This window comes from Eumetopias jubatus, unplaced genomic scaffold (assembly GCF_037043125.1).
Source record: "Eumetopias jubatus isolate StellerSeaLion01/CBP00866 unplaced genomic scaffold, mEumJub1_p1.0 scaffold_3, whole genome shotgun sequence".
NCBI lineage: Eukaryota > Metazoa > Chordata > Mammalia > Carnivora > Otariidae > Eumetopias > Eumetopias jubatus.
In genome coordinates, this window is record NW_028274809.1 from 121,869,266 (window position 1) to 121,892,872 (window position 23,607).

Genomic DNA, 23,607 nt, shown 5'->3' on the forward strand with positions numbered 1-23,607 from the left:
TATTTTTCAAGGCTGGCTTAATGGCTGTGGCATCGATATCAGTGGTTACTCTCAGAATGCATTAAATATGTAGATTTAAATTCTTTTTACAAGTAAAAACAAAATTTTGTATTTAGTTCAACAAACGTTTATTGAGGGTAAAATGAGGAATCAAAGATTGTCCCTGTCCTCAAGGTGCTCATTGTCAAGTAGGGAAAACAAACATGATGAAACAATGGAAAATGCTAGGATGGAAGTATAAAGAAAGTGCTATGGGCACCCTGCAGGGATGGGGGAAGTATAGGAGTAGGGAAGAAATGTCAAGACTATGCAGAGGGAAGCAGTGTTTTGGCTGAGACTCTGAAGTTTCATTGTCCCGAGGGAAGAAGAGCAAATGAAACAGTGTATAGAAAGACAGGAGGCATGAAAGAGTGTGTTTTCAGGGACCAGGGTGGGTCTCAGGATGAGTTTAAGGCAGTAAGAAATGGCTATCCCTTGATAAAAATAAGGAATGAATATTGGCTCTATAATACTACTTCCTGATTGGCTGCTTACTCAGTTTTTACATTATAAACGATTTTTTATGGTATTTTTTTCCAATCACCGCTTTTTTACCTAATTATATTAGGAAAAGTAAAAATATATATCATTTAAAGTGATTCCATTTTCAGGTTTTTGCATCTCTTAAAAGTTTCACTGTCAATAACATGCTGATGGGCTCTATAAAACAAAGCATTATCCAGGCAGAGGTACTATTGTACTAGAAATATTTGAAACTTCTATCATTCTTTTCCTATCAGTGAATGATTCATCATAATTTTGAACAGTTAGGCCTTCAAAATCTTCAAGAGGTCAGAAACCCATTTTGCAGATGAAGAAACTGAGGTGTATAGAGTTAGTTCTCTTTCCTTAGTCGCAGTGAGACTGGAGTATGTTAGGATTATTGGATTACGGGATTATTGCTTTTGATTTTGTCAAGTTTCTTAATCCCTGTTCATACTGTGAAGTTTCAGTTTCTGTCCTAAATCCAAAAGTGGGAAGTGTTTGTTCTTCTATGGAAATCTATCACATGATATTCATAAAGTGCTCAAAGTGCACGATACTGTAAGCAGCTAGAGCGAGGAGCTAGTTCTCTCACTGTTCAGTTTAAAAGAAAGGACATGTAGCATTGATTATTCATGAAATATTGATTATGGAACTAGTTTACATTCCTCAGAAGTCAGAGTATATGAAATGTGCTTTCAGTTTTTTTTTTTTAATCACAATTAATCATCTGTCTGAAGTGTCTTCACTGGATTCCTCTTGTGTAAGAAGTACATAGCTTCCTTCATTCCAGCTGGTGCACTTGACCACACTGCAAAAGCAAACAAGATACTTTAAAATTGTGATGAAGGCAATACATAAATAAATAACCTGTATTCTAGCTTTCCTCTGATTATATGGCTTCCAATAAATTATGCAAATTATATGTAGAAGGAATATAGTAGCGTTTTGAGTACAACTGACTCACTGTGCATAGCGTTCTGAAAATAATAAAAAATCTACAGTTTTTTTCTTTTCCAGGTACCTACAATATCCATCCGTCCCATTGTTTATTCTGTAGTCCACAAAAAGTAGCTGTGACTATAGTTATGGCTGAAGTTCATGTTCAATACCTATAACTGAAGCTGGGAGAAGACATCTAGAATTTAAAAAGCAGTAATGGGGGGCACCTGGGTGACTCTTGGTTTCGGCTTAGGCCGTGATCTCAGGGTTATGATCTCAGGGTAGTGAGATGGAGCCCAGTGCTGGGGCTTGGTGCTCAGACAGAGCCTGCTTAGGACTCTCTCTCCCTGTCCCTCTACTTTCCCCCACCTCAAGTAAATAAAATCTTTAAAAAAAAAAGCATGTAATTGTATTTTAAAGATTTTCTTTATATGAGCGAGAGGGAACACAAGCAGGGGACAGGAGGGGCAGAGGGACAAAGAGACTCCCCGCGGAGCAGGGGGCCTGAGGCAGGCCTTGATCCCAGGACCCTGAAATCATGACCTGAGCCAAAGGCAGACGCCCAACTGACTGAACCACCCAGGCACCCTGCATGTAATTTTATTTTTTAAAATATTGAACAGTATAGGGTTAAAAAAAATCTCAGAAGACCATCTATATTTACATTAGAAACATTATTAAAAGGATAACTATCTTTTAGCTAGCTGCATATGTGTTCATAATAGGTATATATAAATATATGAAGAATAAAATTAAAATTATCCGTTAATCTACTCCCCAATTTTTTTTTAAGATTTTATTTATTTATTTGACAGAGAGAGACAGCGAGAGAGGGAACACAAGCAGGGGGAGAGGGAGAGGGAGAAGCGGGCTTCCCACGGAGCAGGGAGCCTGATGCGGGGCTCGATTCCAGGACCCTGGGATCATGACCCGAGCCGAAGGCAGACGCTTAACGACTGAGCCACTCAGGCGCCCCCTTCCCTCTTCCCCAATTCTTATTAACATTATGTTTCATGCTATGGATGCACCATCATTTATTTAATCATTCTCTTGTTGGACATTTTGGTCATTGAAAAAATTTTTTTTGTCTTAATGAACATCTTTATACCAGTGGACCCTTGCACAATGCAGGGGTTGGGGCATCCATGGAGTTGGAAATGTTCATATCACTGTTGACTCCCTAAAAACGTAACTACTAATAGCCTACTACTGACCCGGAGCTTTACCAGTAATATAAAGCAGTCTATTAACATGGATGTGGTATGTTTTATATATATATATAATGCTGTATTTTTATAATAAAACTAGAGAAATGTTATTAAAATCATAAGAGAAAATCCATTATAGTACTGTATATATTGAAAAAAATCTGCATGTTAAGTGAATCCATGCAGTTCAGACCTGTGTTATTCAAGGGTCAACTGTCTATAAATTTTTTACATTACTGACCATTCCCTTAGGATATGTTTCTAAAAGGAATCACTGGGTCAAATACTATGAACTTCTTAAAAAAGCTTTTGATACATGTTTATGAATTGCCTTCCAAAAATGATAGTGCCAAATAATAGCACTACCAGCAACATATAAGATTGATTGTCTCATTGTGTACTCATTAGCACAACGTGTATTTTTAATTTTGCCAGTTCAATAGGTGAATGGTCTCTTTTTAAAAAGCTATCTAGTAAAGATAACTTTTCATCAATATTACAGAGGAACTGCAAATATTGTTATACTCTTACATAGATCTAGGTATCAAAATTAAGTAGAGACAATATGTACTGAGGTCCTACTATGAATAAATGTAGGGCAGTCCTTTAAGGAGTTCACAGTCTTGGCAGAATGCGTGAAGCCTGGGTACATCGGTACTTTTCACCCTTACTCACCCCACCCTAGCCCAGTGCTCAGGAGAAAGCAGAGATGCCTTTTGTGCCCCACCTTCTACTGATCCCCATCACTGCACTATGCTCTTAGCCATGTGGAATGGGCAAAGCCCAGCAAAGAAGGGCAGTGCACTCTCAGCTCAGTGTGCTGGCCCCACAGAATGTGTTGACCCTGTTTGCCTGGGCATTTTAGCGAACACTTACCTAGTTAGATCATACTTTTCATTAACCAAAAGGCAAAGGGAGAAATAAATATTTCTCTTACATGTCTGACTCTGGTCTTTTTATTCTAGGTACTATTCACAAATAGAATTTAGTACTTTGTGTTTATTTGGGTACTTACCTTTAAAACAGGAATCATTAAATAAGCTAACTCTCTGGAAAGAACATTCCTGATATTCAGTGTTCACTATTTGCTCTTGTCATCAACCCAAGACTCCATATTAAAGTCTGTCTTCTTCTTAAATCTTTGACCCTCAGAGGATATTATACTCTAGGAAATCATAGTTTTTATCTATCTATCTATCTATCTATCTATCTATCTATTCTTGGATGCTAGTTTAATCAATTGTTCATATTTAAAGAGACAGGGGGTAGCTATTCAGAGTCTGACCCAATCTTTCTTTCTCCCAGTTCTGGTCAGCCTTGTCATTGTCTCTTTCTTCTTAGGTTTCCAACATTATCAATAGATGTCTTCATGTCTAAAATTTATTGAGAGGGGCACCTGAGTGTCTCAGTTGGTTGAGCATCTGCCTTTGGCTTGGGTCATGATCCCAGGGTCCTGGGATTGAGCCCTGCATGGGGCGCCCTGCTCAGCAGAGAGCCTGCTTCTCTCTCTCTCCCTCTGCTGCTCCTCCTGCTTGTGCCCGCTCTCTCTCTCTGTGTGTGTCAAATAAATAAATAAAATCTTAAAATTTATTGAGAAAAGTACATTCTGAGGCATGAGGCAAAACTTTGTTAAAAAGAAAACCACAGGCCCAAAATGGTGTCAGGTAGGCCAAGTTATCAAACCTGGACTGAATATGTAACTTAACTGCAGTTCCAGCCTTCCCCAGAGACAGAATCTTCACTAGTCAGGCAAGAGTTTTCTGATCAGCACCAATAAGCCTGCCCCATGGGCCCTCTCCATCCCGCAAAGGAAGATGGGGTCATCTACCTGATAAGACCCCCTGCCCTTCTTCTTAAGGGAAGGTGACATTGCCTGAAATAATTATTTCTCCTCTTTTGTCAATAACATCTTGATCCACCTTCCATTCTGTGAAAACCTTCCACTCAGCACAGCTCCTCAGAGCTCCCCTCTACTTGTTAGATAGAATGCTGCCTAATTCATGAATCAATTAGTTAGAGCCAATTAGATCTTTAAAAGTTACTCAGTTGACGAGTGCCTGGCTGGCTCAGTCGGTTAAACATCCAACTCTTGATTCTGGCTCAGGTCATGATCTCAGGGTTGTGAGATCGAGCCCCACGTCCAGCTCCATGCTGAGCATGGAGCCTGCTTAAGATTCTCTCTCCCTCTGCCCCTCCCCACCCACTCGCTCTCTAAAATAAGAATAAATTTTTAAAAAAGTTAGTTGAATTTTTTCGACAACTTTAGCAGTCTATGTAATTTTACCGGTGAGGTTAGGGAATTCATTTAATCCAGCTAACCTTTGATAAAATGATTAAAAATAATTACATACCATAGACTGACAGCTGGAATTAGTAATAGAACAGCAGACAGCAGAAAGGTGAAGCCTGGGTACCAAGCAACGGTCGCTGAATAAATTCCATTAAAAGTAGAAACTGCAGCAACTCCGCCAAGTGTTTCCAAGAAAGCAATGCAAGCAAACAAGGTGCCTGTTTGGGGTCGGGGTGTGCAGGGAGAAAAAGAAAGGGCTGAGTTACAAAACAATAGACAAAATGAAGGGAGAAAATTGTTCCTCGCTGAAAAAGCAAATGTGGGGCACTGCTTGGTGAACAGAAGCTACTGCCTCTAAATCCCTGAGAAGCCAGTAACCCATTTTACAGGTGAAGAAACTGAGGTCACCAGTTTTCCCTGACCTGATGTGGGGGAAGCTGAAAACACAATAGTTTGGATGTCAGTCAGGCAAAGGTAAGAGGCTCCAGTAGTGGACACATTTGAAAAGGCGAAAGATTTATATGATCTGAAGAGAACCCAGAGTATACCAGTGGACGCATTTGAAATCCACAGTCTCCTCTCCCTGCACAGCCGCACACATAGCCACAACTACCACTGTCGTTATCTCCCACTCGGTCCCTAAGCTGGGGACATCTGTGACACCCCCATATGTGTATGCCCCGGTGGCTCCCTCCTGCAAAGGTCCTACCCTGGGGGCCTTTTGAAAGTTTAAGCAATCCTTTTCATCTGCTTCTCAGCTCTGGCAAAAGTGACAGCCGCAGACAAAGACAGATGATCTGCAGTTTGAAACTGAGCCCTCCCTTCAAAGTGAACAAATTCAGTCCACACGCTTCTTCGGTGTGACTCTTCAAGTAACTCTCTGTGCTCTCGTTATGCCATGATTTGATGTTGAGTGATTCTTTTCTGCCTCCCCTGCTTGAAACTGCCTCCACTGTGAGGTGGCTCACAAGGCTGAGTGAGCGGGGATCCCGCTGCCGTCTGCTACACTTGCTCCACACCACATTTGGGAGAGGGCAGTAGGCCCTGGAGCATTGTGTGAGAAACACAAAGTGGCTACATGGCTAGTCCAAGCTTGTAATCAGAGAAAAGGGCTCATTAAGTCTACTGATTTTTAGTTTTGTCTGGAATCCAAGACCACATTGACCAAGCAGTTAAACCTCTAGACAGGATGTACTTTTCTTCCTCTTCGTCAAATTTTGCATCACCAAAGTTCTGTGACAGTTTTCCACTTCCCATGACGTCCCCAGTATACATTCCTATGGAGCTTCTGCAGACTCTCGCATTAAGGCACGGTGCTTCTTCCTTACTTTGCCAAGTTTACCTTTTCATGGTAAATGGTAATGTATTTGTCTTACAAACAATGCAAATCATGTAAATAATTGTATTTGATTGGACTGAAGAAGGAAAAGGCAAGCTTGAGGGTCACCTTTCATAACTGGATTATGGTTTACATGTCTATGTTCTAATTTTTCCCATGGTCTTGGTTTAGTAGACTGTGTTGTGTGTTGATTTTTATGTATTTAAGCTTTTTGCCCTAGTATATATATTATCATACGTTGCTTCTCATTCTTCATTCAATGACAGGTCACATATTCATAAAACATAAACATAGCCCTGAAGAATATTGTATTTTCACATATATGTCTTCTTTTAACTAAAACAAAAGCTCTGTTCATGTCAAGTGCACATCTACTTTGTTTACTGCTGTGTCCCAGGGCCTATCTGTCCTGGCACATGGTAGATATGTTTAATCCTTATTTGTCAAATGAATGAATAAAAGCTTAATTCAAGAGCTCAGTTATCAATCAGCAAGTAGCATAAAGACCTACTGCTTCCATGTTTTATGATAAGACATGAAGTCAGTTTAATTGGAAGTACTCCTCACTATCTAACTAATTATTTTCTTATATTTCTGATCCCTTGCCACAGCTAGGCACAGTGCCATGGAAGACAGACTGGATTGTTCTAGTCCTTTTATGCAATGACTTAAATCCATTCTTGATGGCAAGTTGGTTCAGGCGGTATGTCTGTCTGGCATAAACAGCCATACTATTACAAAGTAGGGTTTGCTTGTAACGTCCCCAAGTAGTTCAACTTGTTTAATAGTTATCAGAGATAAGCTGGAATAAATAATAAGTGCAGGTTAATTTACTTCCTATACTTTTTTTTAATTCAATAGGCCTTAAAAGTCAAGTCTGTTTTTACACTATTCCAATTTGTAATCACAAGAAGTATGCAGGTAGTGATCAGGTAAGAGGTCATCCGGGGTGGCTCTAGCTGTGAGCGTCACAGCTGTATGGAGCACAGAAATTCCAAAATAATTACCCAAATCTAGTGTTCTCTCTCTTATTCAAGATAATAGGGATAGTAAGAGGCTAGTGAGACATTATGCAGTGTTTTCCTTCTCTGATTAAAGTGCATAACATTTTCACAAAAATATCCCATTTTTAAAAAGTAATGAAGGATGGGAATATATTTAATATGGAAATTCTGACATCACCAAAGGGATTTTGTAGTTTGCAGTTAAAAACAAAGTAATTTTCCTATCCTAGAACAATGGAATCACGATTCACGAAGTTATAGTTCAGAATATGGAATGCCAAAAAGTAAAAAAAACATTTTGAAATGTCACTATATTTAACAGTATGAAATGACTTTTAAAAAGCCTTTATAAATAAACTAAACCAAATATAAACAGAAACAAACTATACACCCCGACAAGTCTATGTTCCAAGTTAAAGCAGGCAGATTTTTCTATTTTCGCTGAACAGCTTTGAGATATAATTCACATACCTTAAAACCCACCCCTTTAAACTGCACAGTTCACAGAATTGTGCAGCCATCACCCCAGAAGAAACTGTATCTATTCCCAATCACCCCCTATCTCCCCAGCCCTGGACAGCACCTCTCTGATGTCTATCTTTATGGGTTTGCCTTTTCTGAACATGTCATCTAGATGGAACCATATTTATATGATAATATGTGGCCTTTTGTGTCTGGCTTTTTTCATTTAGCGTCATGCTTTCAAGGTGCCCCCACAGTGTAGCAAGTACCATCAGGACTTAATTTTTATTGCCAAATAATATTCCATTAGGCAGATATACATTGTGTCTATCTGTTCGCCAGTTCATGGGCATTTCCATTTTTTTATACTTTTTGGCTATTATACATAATGCTGCTATGAACATTTGTATATAAGATTCTGTGTGGGTATATGTTTTCATTTCTATTGGGATTTCGATTCCATTCTATTTCTAGGATTGGAATTGCTGAGTCATAAGATAACTCTATTTAACTTTCTGAGGAGCTACCAAACTGTTTTTGCAAAATGGGCGCACCATTTTTTTTTCGGCCAGCAATGTAAGAGGGTTCCAATTTCTTCACATCTTGGTCTGTCTTTTTTCATTTTAGCCATCCTAGTGGGTCTCACTGTGGTTTTGATTTGCATTTCCCTGATGGCTAATGATGTTGAACATTTCTTCATGTGCTTATTGGCCATCTGTACACCTTTTTGGAGAAAAGTCTATTCAAATCCTTTGCCAAATAGTTGGGTTTTCTTTTTGTTGTTGAGGTTTTTTCTTTTTTAATTCCAGTGTAGTTAACATACAGTGTTATATTAGTTTCAGGTGTACAATATAGTGATTCAACACTTCCATATACTAGTCAGTGCTCTTCGTGCTAAGTGTATTCTTAATGCCCTCCACTTATTTCCTCCACCCCCCACCCACCTCCCAAGTTCCTTATTATACATTTGATTTACAAATGTATTCTCACATTCTGTCGGTTGTCTTTTCACTCTCTTGATGGTGTCCTTTGAAGCACAAAAGTTTTTAATTTGGATAAGTTCTAATTTATCTATTTCTTCTTTTGTTGTTATGCTTTTGGTGTCATATCTAAGAAACCATTGCATAACCCAAGGGAGCAGGTAGGATTTTACATACTATAGTTACACATTTTTATATCCCAAAGTGGTTTTCCAGTTAATCATCATTACATAATCTATAAACAGCTGTGTGCATAGACAGCTGCATCTTATGAGTAGAAGAGAACCAAGAAATATATTTTAAATGTCGTGAATTATGCAGTCTTGCCCAGTGTTGACTAAACTGCCATAAATACAATAGCATAATTATGAATGACCCATCAATATTTAATATGAGTATTTGCACCAGGCTAAGACATGAAACAAAAGAAAGCTTCAAAGTCTAAGAGTATTCATATGCGGGGAGGAAGGAGGACAACCCCATATGCCTAATACCTAACTAGTAACTAGTTCCAACCAGAAATTTAATTTTTTGTCCTTCTGTATTGGTCATTCTTTGCCTTCCCTTTCAAACTGTTTGATCTCCTGTATCCTGCTCTGTGCTTGGGGGGCTGACCCTTCGGATCATATGACTTGGATTTCCTTGCTAGCCTGACTTTCTGTTGTGCTTGGTCAATGGGATAAAGGTAGAGAGAAAGGTTGTGGTGTTCTGTCTCTGCTCCCTTCTTACTGGGCCATCTTCTCTGGGTGCCTTCACCAATGCCCACCCCTCATACTGCTGCCCTTCTACTAAACCGGCTGAGTGGGATCCTGTTTATGCTAGGACTCTAATTCAGGCCTCGCTCTAACATTTGTGGGGTCCAGCGTAAGAATACAATGAGAAGCCTATATATTATATTCTAAGTATTTAAAAGTTACAGTTCGAATAAACAGACTTAACTAAGATATATTCTGTTTCCCTCTCTGAGAAATATACCATATTATATACTGTCACAATGATTTGGAGGGTCAGGAACAAACTTAGAATTCTCAGACTTTTTAGAGTTCTGTGTAGGAAAATGACAGCACTGGCAGAGCTAGCTAGCCCTTGGCCCTCAGCCCCCAGCTGTAGCCCACCCATGTTATTTTCTACCTCTTGCTCCATCCTGCTCAGAAAGGATCATTTACACATGGCTGTAGACACCCCACTCTGTAATTCTAAGGTTGGGCCAGATCTCCTATAAAGAGTCATGGCTTGGCTACCCCTCTGATCTAGAGGGGAGCACACTGGGGTCACAGTCCACCCTCAGGCTAAAGGGTCTGAGGAGGAGTACCATCCAGGCACTCATGGATGTGAACCCAGAGCTGTCTGGTGGGGAATTATGGGGGTCCAGGTAACCAGAGTGTAGTCTAGAAGGGGTAGGTATGGTGGGCTCCCAGTGGGCATCTGCCTAGCTCTGAGCGCTGCTCTCCTCTTGGGGCGGGGTCTGGCCAGAGCAAGCTTCTAAAGCAGGAGACCCCCGGCAGAGGCACCCCTGCCTGAATATAAGCCTCTTCTGAACACAGAACTTACCACTTAATTCAAAAGGAGTTCTGAGCATAAAAAGGGTTGTAGAATATTCTGAAGAATCAAACATTGGTCGTACATAGATTTGAGTTGGTACAGATTGTAGATTCATTATTTCCCTCCAGCAAATTAAACTCACCTTGTTCAGTAGAACGAACCACTTTGGATACCATGGAGCGTAGAACAGAGAGTGGTACAATAGTGAAAAGGAACGGCAGCCTGACTGTAAGAGAAATGGTGGGAAATCATGGGCTAAATCAGAAAACCAATGGTCAATTTTTGATGTGAAATGTTTTCTCTCTAAGCATCCTAACTCACTGCACCTATGGACTGAAGTAATTAATTATAGACTTCTGTTTAATGAATACACAGATACACTGCAGACAGGCCAGCTCAAGGTTCGTTTGCCCTCTTATTCCAGTGCTAAGAACAAGAGTTCAGGGAGGTTTGAGGTCTAGATCTACATATTCGGCCAATTGGGACCGATCTGCTATTTCCCTGATGATTGTAGAAACCTCTCATTTAGCACGGTGTAGCTTAGCTTCCACATTTGTTTTCTGTTTTTGCTTTTTCAGACTTGGCATTCTTAGTGTCTGCATTCTTTTATCATATTGATGCACGTATTGATAAATTGGTTCTTTATCTTTCTGCCTTTTCATCTTTGTGTGGAATAATTTCATGAACACAGATTGCCTCTCCTCTTAAATTATGGACCCCTAATAGTACCATTTCTAGTTATATATGATGAAATAGCAATATATTATTTTTGCAGATGACTCTATAAAGCTTTCAGTGTGATTTCACATATATTAACTTACTTGGCCTTGGCAACTCGAAGGGAGACAGGGAGAACTGACATTTACTGAATACGAGGCATTGTGCTAAGTGCTTTACAGTGATTTCTTCTAATATTCGTTATAACCCAGTGAATTCGGTGCTACTGTGCCCATTTTACAGGTGAGTAAATGAGGGCCCAGAGTAGTTAAGTAACTTGCCCAAGATCACCTGGTACTATAGATGGACATTAAGCCCAATTCTATTTGGTCATCCTGCTTCCCTGCAAGGGAGCAAGAGGTTGACAGTGCCTTTGTAAAAAAGATGAAATTAGACCTTTCTCAAGGTCCCACTTTACAGATCCCTTAGCTCTTTCAAAGGCAGCATCTGACTCAAGCCCCACTGAAACCACTTGTGGGGTAGGTAGTTAAGGAAGCAGTCTGGTTTGGCAAAAAGTGATTTATCAAAAGCCAATTAATGAAATGACCAATTTGCAAAAGGCTGTCTTAAAGAATTTTCTTTTTGAATATCTTCAATAAATATGAATTTTATAAATCTTTTGAGTGTACTTTATATAATGCTCTTTAAAATTTTTATGGAAAGTAGCCTTCTTAGCAGCATATTTATGGGGCAGAGGGAGAGGCAAAGAGAGAATCTCAAGCAGACTCCTTGCTGAGCAGGGAGCCTGAGTGGGGCTCCATCTCATGACCCTGAGATCATGACCTAAGCCAAAACCAGGAGTTGGATGCTCAACCGACTGAGCCACCCCAGTGCTCAGTGCCCCAACCTTCAGCATTTAAGAAATATGCAAGTTGGCAAAAGCTGTTTTGAAGAACTGACTCACAAGAAGAATGTTCCTCAAAACAATTTTTTGTCAAGTATACAAATTTGGAAAACTGTGGTTATTCAGTGAATTGCTTTTTTTTTTTTTAAAGCAAATTGGCTTTCAGTTTCTGGCAAACTGGCTTTTAACAAAGTGCCTTACTTGAACTAGAATGCATTAAATAGAGAATTATATATTAAAAGTTTATCACCCAACAGACTAAATTCATTTGATATAAACATAAATACATGGTTAGTTCTAAGGCTACATTTGTAACTTACCTAAAAACATCATCAATGTTGTTTTGGCAAAAGCAGTCATAACCATTCCTGCCATGGTGGTAGAGATTCCAATGAAGGCCATATGAATGTCTTCCATACAGTAAGAAAAAAGCCATATTCCCAGGAAACTACTAAAAAAAGTGATGCTACCCAGAGCTGATCCATAACCTATAAAAACTTCATTCCAGCAGAGTGGTGAATCCAATTCATAAAGGATAAAGATGGGGGAAACGCCAATTATCACAAAAAAGTAAGTGATCATTGTAAAAAGTAACAAACAGAGATAATACCGTCGCTTACCAGAAGCATTTTTAAAAAGCATGGAAGTTCGGTAAAATAGGTTTTTAAAGCCTTCACTACATGACATGGAAACATTCTGAGATGAAGATTCTTTCACTGAATCACCAAGAAAAAATGAAATATAAATCAAATTAACAGTATGAGCCATAGCAATAATTAAAAAGGACCACACAAAACCTAATTCTCTGATAAAATAGCCAGAAGACAGTCCTGTTGATACAGTGACAAGTCCAAGTATGAAGTCGATTATAGCTATTCGAATTGTTCTTTGTTTCTGTTCTGTACATTGATCAACTATGTAGGCAAAACAGGCTCCTAAAAATGTTGTGTAATTGCCACAAAGTGCACCGATGAAGGTAGATGCAATCAAAAGCTGGAATGGAAAAGCAAAATAGGAAAGCAAACAGAGCCAAACACTGATTGCAAGAGCACCAACAGAAGACAAAATCAAAGGGAATTTTCGTCCTTGATGATCACTATGAGATAGAAGTATGAATGTAGACACCAGACCGGGAATTAACCCACTTATGTCCATCTGCAGATTGAAAAGAGACACTTTCTTCTGAACTTCCTGCGAAGAGACAAAAAGAAGACAGTGTGTTTACAGAGATATAGACAACATGCACAGAAATATCACGATGCATACTTTTCTTTACATTTCCAGTAAGTCACCAACAAGGAATCTCTGGTGCATGGGTTTGATACAGCCTGAATCTTCATCCAGTTCATAAAGCAAGTATCAAGAGGCAACACAGTAATTGAAGCTCAGGCATAATATGCAAGTACCGTGATGGGGATTTGAACTCATAAACAGACAATTGTGTATTGGTGCGTGTGTGTCTTATATAGAAGATCCACAGACCCCAAGACATCTGGGACTGGTCATATAATGATTTTTCTTTCTTCTTTCAACAGTTTAGCACTGAGATCATGCCCACTGTTGTAAAGCAAGAGCAATACCCTTTCCTGTGATAGATCTTTCTGTCTACTTAAAGGGGAATGAGTGTCACATGTAAATGTCATATCTGATAGACCTTTATTTAGGAAGCACTTGGTTGCTTTGTTCACATGTGTCTCCACAAATAAGTTTCTTCTAATCTGTTTCTTTACTTACTAAAAAATAAGATAAAACCCAAAGAGCAGCTTTGCACTGACTAAAGATGGTAGCATGCCATGAACTGAGGAGTAAGATAAACCCAACTCCCCGGAGGACCATAATCACCAGGTACACACACAGACTGGAAGATGTTACAATCATTACACTAGTTATTTGATGGGAAGAAGTTTGGGTGATTCAAAAGCATTTTCTGTTTGCCATTTCTCTCTGTATTTTCCAAATTTTACATAAAGAGTATATGTCATTTTTATACTAGGGATTACTAAACTCATTTTTAAAAATAGATTCATGTAATATTTAGGAAGACCCTAAAACAACTGATGAACCACAAAAATATCAAATTCTGAAATTAATAATTTTTTTAAAGAGACAGCCTATGTTTATTTTTATATATTCAAATAATGCAAGCAATTTCAGGTTATTAGGAAATGTTCTAGTCCCTCAGGCTCAAACCTTCAGTCATCTTTGTTTCTGGCCTTTCCCTTCATTCATGCCCACCAACACCTAGTGCTTCTCGCATCCTTTACTTCTTTATAGTCCCTGAGCTGCCCTTGGAAGGACAGGGCTCAGAGTTTTCACCTGGACTGCCCTGGCATCTAGCTGGCTCTCTCCTCAATGCAGTCTATGATGCCAGCCCTCTCACTTTGCAGGTCATACACGCTAATGGTGGGAGCATCTTACCAAAACACACTAGCGGCATGTCTCTCACCTGCTCAGCCCATGGCCTGCTAGAGAAAGCTCACACTCCTAGTCTGTTGTGTAAGGCCACCGAGATGCGGTCCAACCCCACTCTTCTGCATTATCTCCACTCACCCCTCCCCCCAGTACTCTATGTTACAGGCACAGTCCATAGTCAAGTCACACTTGGATTTCCCTGAAATGCCCAAACAGATGTAATCTTTCCTTCTATTGAAACTTCTCATATGGCAATTATCATTCCCCAGTTACATTCTTTGGTGTAATGATGAAGAGCTCTGGAGTCAGATCAATTTGGATTCAGATGTAGTCAGTTCTTTTTTTTTTTTTTAAAGATTTTATTTATTTATTTGAGAGAGAAGGAATGAGAGAGAGAGAGAGAGCATGAGAGGGGGGAGGGTCAGAGGGAGAAGCAGACTCCCCACTGAGCAGGGCACCCGATGCGGAACTCGATCCCAGGACTCCAGGATCATGACCTGAGCTGAAGGCAGTTGCTTAACCAACTGAGCCACCCAGGCGCCCCATACTGTAATCAGTTCTTTACACAGCAGTTAAGAGTGATCTTTAAAAACAATCAGCTCATGTCACTCCTCTGCTCAAAATCCCTCAGTGGCGGGTGCCTGGGTGGCTCAGTCGGTTAAGCATCGACCTGCCTTCAGCTCAGGTCATGATCCTAGAGTCCTAGGATCAGTCCCATGTCCGTCTGTCGAGCTTCCTGCTCTGGGGGGAGTCTGCTTCTCCCTCTGCCCCTCCCCCCCACTCCTTTTCTCAATCTCTCGTGCTCTCTCTCAAATAAATAAAGTCTTAAAAAAAAAAAATCCCCCAGTGGCGTTCCTTACGCTGGAATAAATCCGAATTCCTTGCCATGGCATGGGTGGCCAGACATCATGACTTCTCTGCTTTCATGTCCACTTCCTCACTCCCCTCAGCTGCAAGCCATTCCTCAAACACTCTGTGCTCATTCGCCTTTTTACTTGCTATTCCCTCTGCCTCCCTCCTGCAGTTCACTTCCTCAACTCAAATGCCACCTCCTCAGAAGGCTTCTGTGACTCATCACACAATCCAAAGCAACCCCACTGATCCTCCCCCAGCGCTCTGAGCTTGTCTGGCTGTGTTTTCTTTAGATACTTGCCACCCCTCGACAGGACGGGTTCCTTTCATTGAACTGCTCCGGTGTGCCCTCTCCACTACAGCATAAGCTCCAGAAGGGCTGGAACCCCGTCTTCTTCACCACAGTATCACCAGTTCCAGCAACAGTGCTTCCCAGGGCGCGCCCTAGATACTGGTTGCATGGATGAATAAGCAAGTAAAATGGGCCTTGTAACTTGCTAGCTGTGTGTGATCCTCACCAAATCATTTATCCCTATAGCTTCATCTGACAAGAGGGGGTAACCAGAGTCCCTATCTTGCAGGCTGTTGTGAGAGTTGCATTTAAAGTCAGGATGTCAATATAAGGCACAGATCCTATTACCAATTAGTGCTTAATCAACTTCGGCTGTTTCCATTTTTACTATGTCAGGCTTCCTGAGCACATCTCTGTATCTCTAGGGATATAAAAGCCATCAAGTAAATATTTACTGAATAAAGAAGTAAATGAAACGATTATCTTTTAATCAACTTGTCAACAATATGTTCCAGTTTGAGATTCCTCCTCCCATTTCCACCCCTCCCCCACATCCTGTCTTCTGTCTACTGTCATTCCTTTTCTTTTTTTTTAAGATTTTATTTATTTATTTGAGGGAGAGAGAATGAGAGATAGAGAGCACGAGAGGGAAGAGGGTCAGAGGGAGAAGCAGACTCCCCGCCGAGCAGGGAGCCCAATGTGGGACTCGATCCCGGGACTCCAGGACCATGACCTGAGCCGAAGGCAGTCGCTTAACCAACTGAGCCACCCAGGCGCCCCTCTACTGTCATTCCTAACCCAGCCTTTTACACAGACTACTCTCCTCATCTGCAACCTATACCTTTTAAACTCTGGAGAATTATAATTATATATTAGGTAAGGAGATGGGACAAATCAGAGTAAAAAGTGCTATTTCCTGTACAAGTTTGAACAGAATGACAATGTAGAGATAGATATAACTTAAGGAAAGGAATATCAATTTTTAAAAAGTCACAATTTCATAGGCTAAAATGTATAATTACAATTGAGCAGAAAATATTCTCTATCTCCTGGTAATAAGGGATTGTGTTAGTTATTAAAAGGCTTATAAATAAATTACTGAATAAGAACAACTTCATGATCTGGTTTAATGCCAACCTGTCCCCTCAAATAGCAGCGTCCCTATCTTGAAAGTACCTGAGGAGAACAGACCATAATGGCCAATTTAATACCTCAAAACCAGTCAGTTAACCTGGAAAGGACAGGGTGGGAAGGAGGGGGTGACAAGGGTCTTAAAAATTCCTTCCTCTGCAAAAGTCAACAAACATGCCTAGAATTCCCTACCTCTTCTCCCTCAGCCAAGACCTTCCTTCCCACAGCCTTGCCATTTTGTTAAGACGTCCTTTAGAGACTAATCTTGCCCAAAAGAAGTATGTGGGTGTACCTTATAGTCAAACTCAAAGATTTGAAAAATAGGTTAGATCAATATTTATTTATATGGATATATATATTAATCCCAGTGGATTGAAAAATAAGACTTTTATTCATACAGACTTTCAAAATGGTAAGTGTAAGTCAGATAGCTCAGTGTATTCTTATATCTGAACCCTGAAATTCATATTATCTTGCATTCCAATACATGCGTCCATGTATGTATTTGTTTTATAGAAGGATAAATAAATATGGTATAACAGTAAGAAGTTCAATACATTATTGTGTTATGCACTTTTCTTATAAGTAATTGGCCTTTTGGGGGAGTGGCAAAGAAAAACCTGAACTGAAAAAAAAATCATTTATTTATTTTATTAGGGACTGACCCTGTGCTATGAAATTTTGTTTTTAGGGTTATAAGAACAGTTCTCAAACTCCTAAACTTCTTTTAGTCAGCGAGTGGTCAGCACCCACCAAGCAGAGCTGGGAATTGAGAAGGAAGCTCATAAAACAGGCAACATTTGTCCTTGGATTTAAAGGTAAAAGGATAGTCTTTCTTTTTTTAAGATTTTATTTATTTATTGAGAGAGAGAAAGAGAGAGAACACAAGTGGAGGCCAGAGGGAGAGGGAGAAGCAGACTCCCCGCTAAGCATGGAGCCTGATGTGAGACTTGATCCCAAGACCTAAGCCCAAGGCAGATGCTTAACCGACTAAGTCACTCACGTGCCCCAGGTAAGAGAATATTCTTATACTGAGCAGGAACAGTGTCCAGAAAAGGGGCCAGAGGGAAGTGCTGAAGGTGATGGTGGTGCCTCCTGGGAAGCAAAAGTGTTCCTCCTTCCTAAGGAGCTAAAGGTGAGTGGCCCACCTGACCTGTCTCTGTCTCGGTTCTGGGTGGAGACAGAGGTGCTTTCTGGCTCCCCAGTCTGAGAAAAAGCACCTGTAGCTCTAGAGCGCCACTTTAAGGGAAGGGACCTAGGGCAGTATGTCCCCTTGAATATTAATCTAATTAAAAAACAATGAAACAACAATCAACTTAAACATTCGGCAAAAATCTTCAAAATGAGACCACTGCTCTGGGCAGTGGGGGGCTCTCAGCAACTAGGTAAGGCCAGAGGGGGCCGACAGTCATCACCTGCACAGTCACAGAGGCCACCAAGGTGACTGAACCACGGCCTATCTCCCTTTACTCTAGGAGGGCAAGGGCAGCAGATTTCTGCAGACGTTCAAGTCCTCTTCCCTCCCTCCCATTGCTCCTGGTGTCTGGTAAAGGAAAGCACAGAATCCAATATAGAAACTGATGAGCCTTTTGAACCTTTTTACTCCCTGGGAATGACATATATATATATATGTATATATATATAAATAAAAGGAAACATTCTTGAAATCAGGAGACAAAACCGCAAGGTGAGACCCTTGGCCCCTCTATTTTTATGACCTCACTTTACGCCGGCACCTTGATGTCTGTATGGGTCCCCAGTAATGATCAGTTCCAAGAAAATTTCTCCCATGGAAATGAGAAAATGAGGAACAGCAGAGGCTGTGCCAAACAGCCAGGCCTCAGCCTAGCAAGGTTATACCTGACACCTCGGGGAACACCTCCGGAAATGCTAGAGCCTGTCTTCTGGGCCCTTTGCCATTTCTTCCAGGCCTCAGACTCATCTTCCAGTCACACCTGAATTCTCTTCTACTGAGGAGAAAAATCTTAGAGCTGGCCAGCAGGTGATTCGAATTCCCTTAAACTCTTCTTGTCCTTTGGGGGGGCAGTCCCACCCTTTTGCCATCACTCAATATCCTCTAGGGAAATAGGTCAACGTTTATAAGTGTGGTCTGTTTTTAAGGCTTTCTGGGGGGGAAAATTCCAAATCTGAATGCATCTCCTTTGCATCTGGACGTTGGCAGACTTTGATTAAAAAAACAAAACAAAACAAAACTGAGGGAGCAGGAGAATGGCGATGTACCTCCTGTTTTAAACAAAAAATTGGGGGAGGAGGCTGGAGAGGCAGAAGTACTCTGTAATATCTGGCTAAACATTTTCAGTGCCCTTAGCACCAAAGTGAGTGCTCTCCTCCGCAGGTAAGCTCACACAGCGGCTCCTCAACATTTGAGAGTCAGAGCTGATCTGAGAACAGCAAAATAAGGAAGGACACGCTGCTTCTCCATCAGCCCACGATGGACCCCAGGGCCCATCGTGTTCAGTGATGGGCTACGTTCTGGGGGTCACTGAAAACTGGGTCATGTACATGCCGTAGAAGGGGGGATGGGAGGAAGCAAGCAAGGGAAAGGCAGAAGCACCCTGTTTGACCCCACTGAGGTCACCCAGTACTCATTCCAGCTGGCCTTGGTCAAACCTTCAGGCTTTTGGGTGGGAAGGAGGAAGGGCACAGCCACTGGGGAGATGAGATTAGGCTGAAATTTTCTCAGAAAAGAGAACAGCCAGTGTTACAGAAGAAGTAGAAGGGGGTTTTACTTAGAAGAAGCAGATTAGAGGTGTCAGGAAACTTCAAACAGGAGAAATGAATAAAGGCTCTTGACTTGGGATTTAAGAGTTTAAGGTGACCCTTGAGGAATCAACGGATGATGAGTGCAAGGCCCTCTTTCATTGAAAACCCCATTATACATTCCCCTTTTATTACATTTTAGGGATATTTTAATTTCTTACCTCCTGGAATGCAAAAATGGGGCTGCTTTTGTTTTTTCCACACTCAGAAGTATTGCTATCAGATACAAAACTGTAGTTGCCCGTGTCTTCCCATATTCTTCTATACACATATTGGGTTGTTAGTGGGGTAGTCAAAGTCATAGCAAACGCACTAAGGCAAATGGCAGGTTCTACAAAGAAAATCTTCATATTGCCTGGGTAGGTAGCTGAATTCTGTGAGAAAGAACGGGGAAGTTAGAGGAATTTTGTGGAGTAAACAGGCAAACTAGGGAACAGAAAGCAGTAAGCACTTCCTAAGAGATTAATTTTTACTTTGGAATAGGTATGCAGTAAACCCGAGACTGTCCTACTTCCTATTTTTAAGAGTTACCACCTTTTAGGACTCACGCCTCCTTAAAATAGTTTTACAAGTTGTCACCCATTTTCATTTGGAATAATCTCACTACAGTCCCCTTTGTATACTGCCAACCGGTTTTCATAAGGGAAACAGTGAGGTTCCTCTGAGAACAGGACAGTTGCGCAATTGTTTGTTATTGTTATTTTGCTGCTTGTTAATAGAACAGGAAGGAGGCCTTCAAAAAGCAGCTCCCAATCATAAAGGGATTTTTTTTTTCTCGTTTAAACTCATCCCACGGTTACAGTCTTCCTGCCAGGCTAGGCGCGGGTCCGATCGTTTTCGGGGCCCGCAATCTCTGGGGGCTTTCTCTTTGGGGGGGGTGCCCTGCGCTCCCTGGGCACCTGCCCAGCAGCAAATGCTCCCGGGGACACTGGCCGCCGTCTGGGTCGGGGGCCGAGTCTGCACCGCCGCGCAGGGACGGGGAGGGGAATTTCCGTTGAATTCGACCAAAGGCACCTGTCGGGGAAACTCAAGCTCTGATTTTAAAGCAAACCACTCCTGCGTCCAGAGTCACGACGGCGATAGTTCGCTGCGCAGCCCTCGCTCGGCTCCTCGGCGGCCCTGCGGACTCGGTCCCACGGAGCGGCGGGAGGCGCCGGCGCAACGGGCGGCTACTCCCTGCGCCGTCGGCAGTCTGTCCGGGGGTCGGCGGGTGGGTCTGTGGGTCCGCGGCCCGTCTGGTGCTCGGCCCACACTTCCCCCGCCCGCCGAGCACCGCCGCCCGCCGAGAAGGCGGGGCCGCTGGGGTGCGGGTGTTGCCGCCGGCGTTGCTGTCACTGTCCTGCCAGGCTCTCCTGCCATTGGGCCCCGTGGCCGGCGACCTCGCGGGGATTGGTCCGCTCGACGTCACTCTCGCGAGCCCGCCCGCAGAGGCCCAGGGTGATCCCACTTTGCCGGGTTGCCGGCTCCCGGCTGCTGCCTGCTGGGCAGCTCCGTGGGCCCGCTCCAGGGCTCTGCAGTGAGAAAACCTTTCTGGGCCCGGATATCGTTTTTCACAGAAGCACACAGGAGATCAGTTGCAAAAGTAACATATTTGGGATGCAGCTCCCCGTAGCATCCGGGTCACAGGGCAGGTGCCCTAAGGAACGCAGAAGATGGGGACAGGGTAGGGAGCTCCCGAGGAGGGTGCGGGAAAGAGAGTGCTACTGGCAAAGGGCCTGATATGTGGTCTCTGGCTCTTCCTGGTAGTGTGACCTGGGGCAAATTATTTCATCTGTATGAACCTCCATTTCTTTGTCAAGTGGACGCCACAATCCCACACCTAATGAGGGTTTCTAATGAAACCCTCAACACGTGTGTGTACAGCGTAGCCCTGGAGCAAAGGAGGGACTGTACATGCCTTCCAACAGGCGCACCAGGAACACACCCGAAGTTGGATTTATTAGTTTTGGTGAGGAGGAGGAATGCATACATGAGGAGCAATGGGGTATCTCAGTAGAGGCGTTAGAATTTGTTACTGGATTTGGGTTGATGCAATTGTGGGAAGTGTTCAAGAAAGCAAGGCCAGGCACTGTATTGGATGCTGTCAGGAAGTGGGGGTAATCCTATGATTGGGTATCTTTTTTTTTTTTTTTTGGAGGCCTGAGGCATTTATTTAAAAATGTATATCATTCATTCATATATACATTCATTTTACATTCTTACATCTTAACATTCATCAAAAACTAAAGAGTTTTTAAGAATTTTTCAAAGTCTTGTACTGAAGCTTTGGCAATCTCTTCACAAAATATTTCATCAGGCACAGACAGCTAACTTGTCCAAAGAGATGTAGTTAGGTTTTGTTGGATCCTATTGTGCTCTTCCTAAATAGGTAAGAAACAAATGCCTTTCTTTGACTTTAAACAACCTTGTATTAAATACCTGTGGGAACCTGACGATGAGGTGGTGGGGAATGCTCATCACATTGTGCACATAGTCAAAAGTCTCGGTAAGTTTCCTTTTATTTGCAGTCAACATCTTTGGGACTTTGGTGATCATATGTTGAATTTCATTATGTTTAAAACCTAGTTCAAGGTGATAAACCTTCATGTTTTCTTTCACGGGCTCCAGACTTCCAGTTAGTAGCCTTGGGAGACGAACTACCAGATCTCTAGTCTTCTTCACGCTAAGTTCAAGTTCTTTCTGAAAAAATCCCAATCTGTTATCCAATCTTTCCACTGAAAAACTCAGCAAAAATGGCGCATTTCTGACCATCTGTGCAATATGTGCCTTACTGAAATTTTTTGACTGTAGATAAGCCACTCTGGTCTTAAGATTTTCAAGGTCTTCGGAGAAAATAGCATAGTTTTTAGTCAGGTATGTTCCCAGCTGGTTATCCTCTATACCTAAATCTTTAAGAAACATGAGTATTTGCTTAATGTCTTTTTCAAAATCCAGTCGCAGAAGGAGGTTGGCTGCATCTGGATGTTTTTCTGTCTTTGAGAGATCCACTCCCAGAAGCACTAACTTCTGCAGAGTCTCAGAATGATCTACGTAGTCTCGAAGCGTGAACGTATCTGGGGGCAGTGGAGGGTCTGCGATAATCTGAACGGCCTCCTCCTCGGAAACCGGCTGCAACGGAGACACCGGAGGCAGGTCGTCCAGTGCTTCTAGAGACAGCTCAGAATCAAAGTTGGGTATTTTTTGTGTCTTCTGTGTCTGTTCATTCATGGAAGGAAACAGAGTACTTTGGGCAGAACCAATCTCTTGCCTACTTGAGTTGGTAGACTGGGAACTATTCCATAAGGAGGAAGTCCTATAAGTCTTGAATCCCCACTGGCGAAAGCAATTGTCAGAGGACATCTGTGGCTGAGCAGAAAAGCCATGCGACAACATTCTTCCTGGTCTCTGGAAATGTTTTCCGCATTGTGTAGCTGTAATGAAGCTACTCAATTTAACTGAATTGAACCATCTGGGTATCTGTTGGGCTGACAAAGTCATTTTTCTTAAAGTAGCCTGTGGCGAGGCGCACACTCCCGGTTTGTTTGTGGGGGGAGCCGCCAGGCTGGCCCGGCCCGGCGGACAGTCCCGCAGCGTCTCACGGCCGCCACTCAGCCAGCCCCGCCGGCCCGCGCCGCCGCGCTCCCTCTATGATTGGGTATCTTAATTCTTAGTAAGAAGGAGTGAACGCTAGATAGAGGTTAAAGCCATTACTGATAAAGAAGCAGCTTGTAGTAGACATTTTTGGTCATTTTTGTGGTTTCAACAATGTTCCTGATCTGTGTTCAGACAAGACTGTGGAGTGGTCTTGTTTTTGTCTTGATCATGGTCATAGAATGCCTTTGTCTGATGTTATTCTGTGAAATTGTTTTTAGTCCACAGAATGTGGTCCCAACGAGCTCATAGCAACATCAAGGACAGTACCCAGATGTCAGAGCTGCTGTCTCTTCCTCCATGCTCAGCAAATGATAGTTAAGTCACTAGATCGTTGAGTCGGAAGTCTTAGATTTGAATCCTAATTGCTACTTGTAATCTACAACTTGCCACTTAACTTCTCAGCTTCTTCAAATGAGCATTTATGAAGCACTTGATATGAGTATGAAACAGTGGAGCATGGAGCTTGGTTGGAAAGAAGGTATACAAAAATGAACAGAACATGGTTGCCGAGGAAGACAGATCATATTTTAAAATTGTAGTATACTGTACTAAGTGCTAAATTAGGGGCACATTAGAAATGGGATGGGCAGTGAGAACAGCCGACTGACCAAGGAGTGTTGGTCTGGAAGGGAGAGGTAGAGATCTGACCACTTCCC

At 42.0% G+C, this 23,607-nt stretch overlaps 1 protein-coding gene and 1 pseudogene across 2 annotated transcripts; both read right to left on the reverse strand.

The window, feature by feature from the left end:
• Positions 1–104: 104 nt before the first annotated feature.
• On the reverse strand, positions 105–20,609 carry SLC46A3 (solute carrier family 46 member 3). Of its 2 annotated transcripts, XM_028104633.2 has the most exons (6): positions 20,333–20,609; positions 19,480–19,692; positions 12,171–13,041; positions 10,432–10,515; positions 5,024–5,180; positions 105–1,333 (listed from the first exon to the last, which is right to left on the reverse strand). In XM_028104633.2, the coding sequence occupies exons 2-6, from the start codon at positions 19,666–19,668 to the stop codon at positions 1,249–1,251; spliced, it is 1,386 nt and encodes a 461-aa protein (XP_027960434.1). In that variant the 5' UTR covers positions 19,669–19,692; positions 20,333–20,609; the 3' UTR covers positions 105–1,248. The 2 variants fall into 2 exon arrangements, with proteins under 2 accessions (XP_027960434.1, XP_087877913.1); XM_088021787.1 differs by lacking the exon at positions 20,333–20,609 and having other exon boundaries at positions 19,480–20,210.
• Positions 20,610–21,518: 909 nt separating this feature from the next.
• On the reverse strand, positions 21,519–22,920 carry LOC114211274 (transcription termination factor 3, mitochondrial pseudogene; annotated as a pseudogene).
• Positions 22,921–23,607: the final 687 nt, after the last annotated feature.